General features: G+C 37.7%; 1 protein-coding gene across 1 annotated transcript in view; it reads left to right on the top strand.

The window, feature by feature from the left end:
• Positions 1 to 7888, top strand: part of LOC118342795 (CD209 antigen-like protein 2) — a 12047-nt gene extending 4159 nt beyond the window's left edge. The window contains exons 3-6 of the mRNA XM_035681458.1: positions 1114 to 1275; positions 1427 to 1611; positions 2124 to 2239; positions 5270 to 7888. Of these exons, the coding sequence (XP_035537351.1) occupies positions 1114 to 1275; positions 1427 to 1611; positions 2124 to 2239; positions 5270 to 5450 (644 nt within the window). The 3' untranslated portion in view covers positions 5451 to 7888. The remainder of the gene's footprint in view (positions 1 to 1113; positions 1276 to 1426; positions 1612 to 2123; positions 2240 to 5269) is intronic.
• Positions 7889 to 10093: the final 2205 nt, after the last annotated feature.

A 10093-nucleotide genomic window follows, 5' to 3' on the forward strand; every position in this document is an offset into this window, starting at 1 on the left:
GATAAAACGTACCTTGTCCAATCTGGATGCACCACTGAACATTTCAGGAGACTACACGGGAAAATAAAAATTACACAGTGTGACTGGAGCTCATCATCTGTTCACTCTGTGTAAATGGGGCAGAAACAGTAAATTCAAAATTGCAGAATGAGCGGTTTCAGGTGGGAAAAAAGAGGATACAGTGGTTTGCACATTGCAACACTGACAGGCATATTGCAACACTGACAGGCATATTTATGAATTGTTTGCATGGATTTTATTCGCATTTAGCACATGTATGTGTGTGTGTGTGTGTACGTGTGCTTGTTATGTCGAAACAGCCACACAGTCAGGAGGCTGAAAAGCTGCTTCTGCTTTTGAATGAGCTTGTTTGCTGAACTGCTGCCAGCTGTGAGGCAGGCAAAGAAGAAGAATTTAAACAAAGAGAAAATACATTTAACCTGAATTAACATTATTTACCTTTTTTCAATCCTTCAGGTTAGCATGGCCGCCCTTCTTTAATAAATTCAACAAAATAAATAGCTATGGCATGTGAATTTAAATGTTGTATTATTTAAATAAGGGTGTCCTTGCTTAGCCCAGAACAGGAGCATAATAATTTATTAGAACCCACCAAAGCTGAACTACTGAGGCAGATACTGATATAAATATTTGGCAGTTTAGAAAATCCAATACCAATATGCAAGCCAATAGTATTTTTTTTTAACAAACATAACAATAATAAACAATAAACAATCTGAATTTGGATACCTTATTGTTATTAATTGTGTTATTCAGCTGTCCTGACACTTTGCTCAGCTGCTGGGGGATTTTAGAAGTTAAAGAAGTCTGTCACTATTATTTTCTGTGGAAGGATGGATCTGGGAATTATCTGTTTCATCAGATATTTCACCACAATTGTCTTCTTTTTTTGCATTGATATGTATCACCTGGGAGACATATGTATAAAGTGTATTTGCATATTTACAAATGGTTCTGATAATGGCGTCAGGTGGTCATATTTATTGCTTCTCAATCTTTACCTTTGTTGTTTTGTAAGCATCCCGTGCACCTAGCTACCAACGACTAAATGTCTTTTAACTTCTTTTAACCTTCGTTCTGTTGGTTCCACAGATAAGAACAAACCTCAGGGTGGTGGTGAAGCGACCTCAGAGAAGCAGAAGCAGGACACAAACGTGACGGCTCTGATGGCGTCCATCAACAAACTGCAGCAAGAGAAAAATCAGCTGCAGAAAGAGAAGGATGAGCTGCAGGCCAAACTGGCCGCCACTAAAGGTAGATGCCGCGATGTTTGTATGCAAGCGTGCATACTACGCTTACTGTAGCGCTAAAGTGTGAGCTACAGTAGAGCTATGAAATATAGATGTTGGGGAACTGTACCGTTCTTCTTCTGTTGCCTAATCTCTCTCCGTCTGGGTGTCATCAGCTCCTGAGGTGATCAAACCGACGACGAAGGTGACGCCTGCCCCTATCGTCTGCCCCGTGGACTGGCATCTCTTCAACAACAGCTGTTACTTCATCTCTAGAACCACAAGGGATTGGCCAGAGAGCCAGTCGTACTGCGAGAGCCAAGGAGGTTACCTGGCCATCATCCACACTGCTGAGGAGCAGGTACAGTACGACCAGGGGCCATGACATCCAAGATGTTGGAGTTTATTTTGAGTGAAGACAATGAGTTCAAGAGGTTGCAAAAGTACACACATTCTTTACTCAAATAAAAGAACTGACACTTAAAACAAGAATGGTAACTGCCAGATGAAAGATGGTGGCGTGATTCATTCACCTCATATCGTTCCGTCGGTGGATCATAACATATATGGTATGAAATTAATCTGCAGATACTTCGGTTCAAAATGAGACCAAACTTTTATATGGATGTCACTTTTTGAGACATGACAAAGGCCAGAATGTGGCCTTGTTTTTAGCCTAGCAGTTGTTGATCATTTGCGGCCAGTTAAGAGTGGTAAGGACAGCAGTGGCTGCAAAACAGAGTAGTCAATAAAATGTTCAAGGTTTCGTACACTATGAATCACTGCAACCACAACTCTTGTGGTGAGTGATGAATGCTGAGTCTTGAAGAGTCTTGAATACGCCTAAACATTTATGTCTGTGTTTCCTCTCAGACATTTCTGTGGAATCTCCTGCCCAGAGGCCACTGGAACGCTTTCTGGTTTGGGATCACTGACGAGCACACGGAGGATCACTGGAAGTGGGTGGATGGCACCCCGCTGGTCGGAGGGTAGGTTTACGCGTTCAGCACCACACCGCACACCGACCGAAGTCTTGATGTCACATTTGGTCTAGCCTCTGTTGCGCTAGCTTTTGTTACGCAATGCAGTCTCTCATTCAACTGCCTTTTCTCAAGGACTGGCTGAAGAAGGTTGTATGAAACAAGGAGTAAATAAAAGGCTCATTACATGCTGTATAGAGGAAGATGTCACTAAAGCTGTGTCAATAAATAGAAAAGAAAGAGAAAGATAGTGTGTGCATGTTACTCTAGGTTGTTGTTTGGTTAGAGATTATTCTGAGTGACCAGAAAAATAGAACAACCTGTAAAATCTAATGCAGTGCAATACCCATCAATAAAAACTACATCACTTAAACATAAATAAACATCCTAGACCTAAATCATTTCCAACACTGCTATCAGTTGGGACACGAAAAGCAATGCAGTTTTTGAGAATCGATAAACAACATAAAATATCTCGATACGATATCTTTTGATATTTTCTTCCACCCTTAAAGTGAAGAACAATACCCAAAAACCCCTAAAGCCTGCAAAACATACAAAAGTGTACAATAAACACAAATTCCTCACTCAGTGTTTAATATCAACAACTTGACAGGACATGAAATGTAACCTTGAATGGTGGGAGGACTTCAGCTCAGGCTTTGATACAATGAACAGTTAATCCAAACTGTGTCTCCACTCCTCTGGCTCCACACTGTCTGTGGTACACACACATCATTGGCCGAACACCCACACACAGATTGACTGACCATTTGACTTTTACCTCTGTTGAACATTGGCCTCTCACGTACTCACAGACTTTGGCAGAGGTTTTGGCCTGCAAGCTGCACAGTGACAGTTGTTGAGGAAAGTCAGGCGGTCAGAGGAAAGACGTAGTCAGTGAAGTAAAAAGGGGAAGTGGACGAGGCGAATGACCATGTTAAGTTTAAACTACTTCCTGTTTTACTGGAGTGTCATTCCTTGTAACCAAAACAAGATGTGATCCTCATTTTAGCAACACAAGAAACATGCCAGTATACTATCAGAACTTCTTGTTGGTGGGGGCTCCCAGGTAGCTCACCAGGAAGAGCTGGCCAAGGCTGACTCCTTACTGCAGCAGCAATAGTTTTGCTTTAGTTTTCTTTTTAGTTTTTTCAGATCTGTTTCAGCATTAGTGACAAGCAACAGTTAATTCTTTTGATTATCAATTCATTATTTAAGTTACTGATAATCAGACTGAATGGCAAATTCGTTTAATTACTGCTTTTCTCTGTTACATTAACTGTAAATGTAATATTTTGGACTGTTGCTTTGACAAAAAGCAATTTGAAGACATATAGACACCACATAAGAGCCGGCTCTTTGAAGTGAACGATTGGGAGCCAGATCCAGATTTTTTTCCTGTTTTTTCCCCGTTTTTTTCTGTTAAAGCCGCGAGTGGCCGCTGTGTACACACTGGAGCAGGAGGGTGGAGGAGGTTACAGACACACAGGGAACATGAGCATAACAGGTGGAGAAGACGTAAGAGCGAGAGAATCTTGCTACATAGGACAGAGACTACACACCGAAAGGTGAGGAAAAGATACAGGAACACAGTAAAGTTGACATATAGTATATTAAATGTAACAGTTCAAAAGACAAGTGTGAACCTGGTTAGTTAAAAAATGTCATATCGAGCAGTCTTTTGTCTAAATTGAATTGGCTTTTGTTTGTATTAATAAATTTATTTTGTATGTGTGTTATAACATTTGATAAATGTATTTACTTAGATCATCATTTCACATATGGGGTAATAATACATTTAAAGCAACAAAAATCTGAGGACCACTTGGACCGAAAAGAGCCGGTTCTTTTTAGTGAGCCGAGCCAAAAGAACCGTTTACCATTACCTTGGTCCCCTGTAAATTTCAGATTGTGTTTTTACATAATATAATAATAATTAGCATAATAATTTATTAGAACCCACCAAAGCTGAACTACTGAAAATTTCGGATTGTGTTTTTACAAATTTAAAAACATGAATTCTATTTATATTAATCTGTTAACAAATAAAATAATTAATCTTGTACATTGATGAAAAAATAATCATTTAGTTTCAGTCCTATTTAGACTTTGTTTTAACGAAAGCAACAATGAATAGGACAGTCAGTAAAGAGTTAAAGAGTTAAAGATGTTCCAGATGTGAGACAACAGCTAGAGGGAGGCCAGGGTCATGTGTGCTTGCAAACAGCAGCTCTGAGGAGGGTTATGAAAGTGCTGTTAAAGTGTAACTAAAAAACTAATTTCTGTTAGCTCCCTCCCTCCCAGCAACGTTTTTATGTGGGACAGTTTCAACCAGTAGAGGGAGGTCGCTTTATTATTTACAATGCAATGTCAACGTTTGGACCTGAATATCTATATGCAATCTAGGTTTTTCAGTTGAAGAAAAGTGGTGTGGGTTTAGTTACTCTTAAACTGCTGCAGGGCGCTGCATTGCAGGTGACCCTTAACCTCTGATGAAAAACAAATGTGCCAGTGCCAAAGACTACATGTTGAAAGATACTTTAACTTTTAAAATTCTAAGTCAGATCAGTTTATTTTCCATCTTGTGCCAACTCAACAGATTTTCCAATAATCATCTGATTTCTCTTCCTCATTTTGAATGCATTTGTTTATGAGTAACCCGTTATCATTCCTTCCCTTCCCCTTTTACTGCTGAGATGCCAATATTTTCCTCAAGTTTTTCTTGCTTGGCTCTGTTCAGCCTTTGCATTTATTGAAATATTTAACTTTTATCCATGAAACTTAATCACTTTTCATGCCATCAGCAGCTTTTATGTTTATCTCCGGAACTGCTTTTCTGGACAGACCTGTACTGAAATTAGTGGAAATTGTGTTGCTTTTATCTCACTGACACTGCCTGATTAAAGGTACTATTCCAGCTATTCAGCCATGATTTCTGTGTCAACTAATAATAACTACATTAACAGTGACACTATTTCTGGATGACTTTAAGCATATTGCTGACCAAAGTGATTGCTTGCTCTCTTCTGACTGTAGTTTCTGGGAGGTCGGCGAGCCCAACAATCACATTGACGAGGACTGTGGCTACATTGTGAAAACGCGTGTGTTGGAGCGAGTGGCGATCCGGAGCTGGTACGACGCCCCCTGCAGCATGTACTGCCGCTTCATCTGTGAGAAGGAGATGGGTGCTGGTGCCAGCACCGCCATACCACACTGAGACGTCAGCACCGCTTCCATCATCAGAGGAAAACAAGTGGAAAGACAGTTTGTGAGGTTTTAACAAAGGGCTGTGTGTTCTCCATTTTCCCTTAAGACCTGAGAAAGCTGATATTTTGCAAGTATAATTCCACCTCATTTTTAAATTCACACGTTGTTTAGATCTGACACAAGTCAGTCAGATATTGAGGTTCATATTTCACAGGATGGACATCAGAGACTTTTGTTTAACAAAAGCACTGGTGGTCCACTCTGTCCACAGCACTGGACAGAAGTATGGTTAAAGGTGTTAAATTAAAACCATTAATTTAAAAAGGTTTTACAGTAGTATGAAGAACATTGAAGGTAGCTGTACTCCACAGCAGTTACCATACTCTTTTTATTTTTATGAATTCTCAATCTTAAACTTTTACATGTTCTTTTTTTTCTTGGTAATGGTTTAATAAATATTAGCTTTTAAATAAGCTTTTATGGGATTATTATGGGGCTGTTATTGGGCTACAGAGGGAGCTTCTCTTACACGGAGTCCGCCATGTTAAACCGCCATGTTTCTACAGTAGCCCAGAATAGACAAACCAAAGGTCTAAGATGGGCCTTTCAGACTTCTTGTAACTTTATTGTTTGTGTAATGACCCCCATCAAAAGCACATGTATGTGCCTGTAGTCTTCCAGGGGAACATCGAAATACAGTACAGACATACAAGTGTTGTGTTTGTACCTGCCTTAACTAATAGCTGAATCTAGTATAAATAATCTTCTAATTTTGAGATTTCATGTTTTTGAGCATGGTCTTTGTTTAATAAAAGAAAAAGAAAAATACAAACAACTTGAGATATAAAATAATAAAGTGATAACAGATCAAAATAAAAAATAGTGAGCCACCGTAGTTTCCCTTAAACTTTGAAGATGCGTTATTCAGTTGGCTGCAATCTGCAGCTTCACCACTAGATGCTACTAAATGTTTCCCACTGGTATTTGAAATTGTAGAGTCATTGAAGCAAACCTCACATTCATTCTTGTAATGAAGTTATGATTGATACCTGGCAAATATATAAATAAAGAGTGTACTTTGGAAGAAACACAACCTCAGAGTATTTAAGATGACGTGCTGGGCAATGTTCAGTTTGTAGAGTAAAGAGTAGAAGGAAAGGTGGAGAGGAAAAAAATCGTACTGACTTGTGATGCTGACTCAAAAATGCAATCTGTGCTCTAAAATCCTCTAAAGTTGCCAGAAATTAATGTTAATCAAAGATAAGACATTACAGAAAAACAATTTCAGTATATATTTATCATCATGTATCATAAGCCGGTTGCATCAGTTCCTGAAAAGTATTACAAATATTAACTTAGCTTTACAGTCATTAAAGTTTTGCCACAAAAACTGTTAAGTAAAGATCGGCTGTTACAAAATAATTTACACTCAGTCACAGCAAGGTGTTACTGCTATGTAGCTAACTGACCACCAACTGACGAAGCTAATATTTCAGGTAGTCAATTTCCACTGGAATACCCGCTGAAGCAGGATTTCCAACTAGGAAACTCAGAAAAGTAAAATACATTTACAGTAGAAGTAGAAGTTTTTTACAGCTTGCGATTCTACAGTGACATTCTGTTTCTACATTTATGATTGCTTTTGATTGAAGTGCATTACAGATGTTTGTACACATAACTCTAGTCTGTACTAGTTAAGACATTGCTTGAACTTAATGGTGCAGCCCGGTTTAGTAAATCACCAGAAAACAGCTTATGGTTATTAAGAACTCAGGAAGAACTTAACAATTTTAGCAATAGATTTACTAATAACTGGTGCATCCCAGTGCTCTTTTCTCTTTATGTTAGAGCTATGGATCAATAATGCAGAGATTTACATATGTTTTTAAATATTTTTGTTATATACACCAACTATTCTAAAAAACATCTTTCCAATTTTGATACCAATAATCAATCATCATATATTTTATACTGATAATCACCTGTAAATGATTGTATATCTATATAGAATGTATCTGTGCTAATCTGGAGGTCAGTGGCTGTTAGTTATATCAGCCTCAGTTGAGTCACTAGAAGCCTTGGAGGAGGATTGTGACACTTCTATATAGTGTTATATAGGCTCGTTGTGGTCCTACAGTGTATTGGTGCCTTATACCACATAAATGATGCTTACATGATATTTTTAAATGATTCTGTAGTAGAATTTATAAATCAGGGATTTAAGAATTGATTTGTTTTTACATGGTAAATGTGCTTTTTAGCAGTCTATGGTGGTGTGTGTGATTGTAATATGTTAGCGATGTCGCTGTAAGAATGATCAGTTTAAATTCGATGCACTTTTGGATGTCAGGTTTTGAAGTTTTGATTGAACAGCCTAAATCCAATAATTTCTGCAGAAATGTGTCCTGTGGATAAATAAATAATAAAGAGAATTGTTTTGTATCTTCATGTCTGACCTTATTTTAGTATTTAGTATTTATTAAAAGTATTTTATCTTTGTATCTCATTCTGAAACCCTGAACGGTCATTTTAATGGCTTTATCTCGAGATTATAAGTGAATTTTTTTGTTGTCTCGGGTTAACAAGGGTCGTTTTCTCGTAATATCTCGTTATCTCAAGAAAACAAAAGGCCGGGTTCAATGTCGCAAATAGCTCAACTTTTAATTGTTAATGTCTTTAGATTTCACTGACCAAATTTGAAGTCGATCCGAATTCCCTCGGAGGAGTTTGTTCAAATATAAAGCAAAAAATTGCTGAATATGACGACTAAATTTAAAATGGCCAACTTCCTGTTGGGTTTGTGACACAGCATCCTTGTTGTTGTTGTTATTGTTGTTTCCCAGCAGGTGGCACTACTAGCACAAACAACCTATAGTCAATATGGTGACTGTATGGGAGTCTGCGGGCCAAATTTAATAACAGCACAATAGCAACTAAAGTAGATTTTGAAATTATTTATGATAAATTCATGTATTTCCTCCTGCTGCATTTTCAGATTAAAAAGTTTCAGTGTTGGTCTGTAAAGTAGAAAAGATACATTTTATGTACAAAAACACACAGACATATACAGGGTAACCATACTTTCAAAAATATGAAAACAAAATCAGGCTTTGACCAATTTTAAAAGTAAATCTCTGAAAATGAAGCCAAAAAATTAAGTGAATCTTCTGATTAACTGTTTTCCACACAAGAAAAAGTAAATTTACATGATATTGAGACTGGGATTTCCTTTCGAACATTTATGAGAAAAAAAAGATCTAGTTTTGCATGTCTTGGAAAAACTGCAAAATCTGGAAATTGACTTGAAATTACCAAACAGCCTCAAATAATCTATGTTGTCCTGGATGTTTTAGAATTGTATTTTAGCCCCTCAGAAGGACTACATAAATGTATTGGTAGTATAAGCATGCACGGTATGACACTTTAAAGCAGCTCTACCAGCCACAAAGAAAATTATGAATGATATGAGCATTTGTGAGCTGTTCTGTATTCTAGTCAAGAAAAACTCCTGGTAAATTTCCTGGAAAGGTCCTGGGAAATAATCTCTTAAAAAGTATGGAAACCCTGTAAATCTACTGTGAGCTAACCTGTACATCATTTTTACCAAACAGTTAACAGTCGTTTCTATGGCAAATCAAACCAAATTATTTATTTATTATTCAAAGAAGAACATTCTTAGGTTGGTGGTACAACAAAATACACAGAAGCAGTATAAAAATACATACATTTAAACAAAAGTGACCATAAAAGGGACAATACATTAACTTTTTCACATCAGGTTTCTGGTTTAGCGACCAGCTGCACAACAACATTCCTTCTTAATGTATTAACACACTTCCCATGTACAAAATAAGTCTCATATATCCCCCTGAGGTTTCATCACGTCTTTTTCAGACTTACGTTATGTCTTCAATGTAATCTTGTCCTTTTCCTGTCTTGTCAAAGTGGCCTAAGAGTAACCCTTAATGAAGAAACCAAAGGTGGAGGGGGGTCTGCTGAATGCAGGGTTTGTACTCGTGCTTCCCTCCTGAGCTTGTTACTGCAGGGAGTTATCAGGAAGTCAGCTAGCCCTCTTCTGTCACAGTTCATTAGGATTACAGGCTGGCACTTACTGAGAGAGAGGGAAGGAGAAACATACTGGCTCTTTACTAACACTATGTAATAATTTCCCATCATCAAATCCAACAAAGACAGATTGAAAGGTGAAGCCCTAAAAGACACCGTAGAGAGAAAATGTCTTTATATGACACTGTGAAGAACATATGAGCAGAAAATGTATCAAAAATCACAGAAATTGTGTCCAGTAAATATCCCGTCTCTGAAATTAGAAAATACTTTTCTTTACTCTTATGCACATTTTGCAAAATATGTGGATCCTTGTTTCAAGATAAAGGTTTGTTAATGAATTACATTCAAAAACAGTCAGAATTAGCATTTCTGCATGCTGTAATCCTCCTGTTCACACTGGCCTTGATCTTGTGCAAAAAAGATCCTAACTTTGAAAGATACTCTCTGATCTCAGGCGGGGAATATGATTTGTGCGTGATGGGAAGTTGGACCAGGTCTGTTCCAGTCTGGGTCATAAAAATCATATAATGTGTGATATGTTAAGAGTCTAACATACCTGGGTGATGAACCAGTAAACAAATGTGT

Source organism: Morone saxatilis, unplaced genomic scaffold (assembly GCF_004916995.1).
Source record: "Morone saxatilis isolate NCDOM2014 unplaced genomic scaffold, NCSU_SB_2.0 Contig9, whole genome shotgun sequence".
Lineage (NCBI taxonomy): Eukaryota > Metazoa > Chordata > Actinopteri > Moronidae > Morone > Morone saxatilis.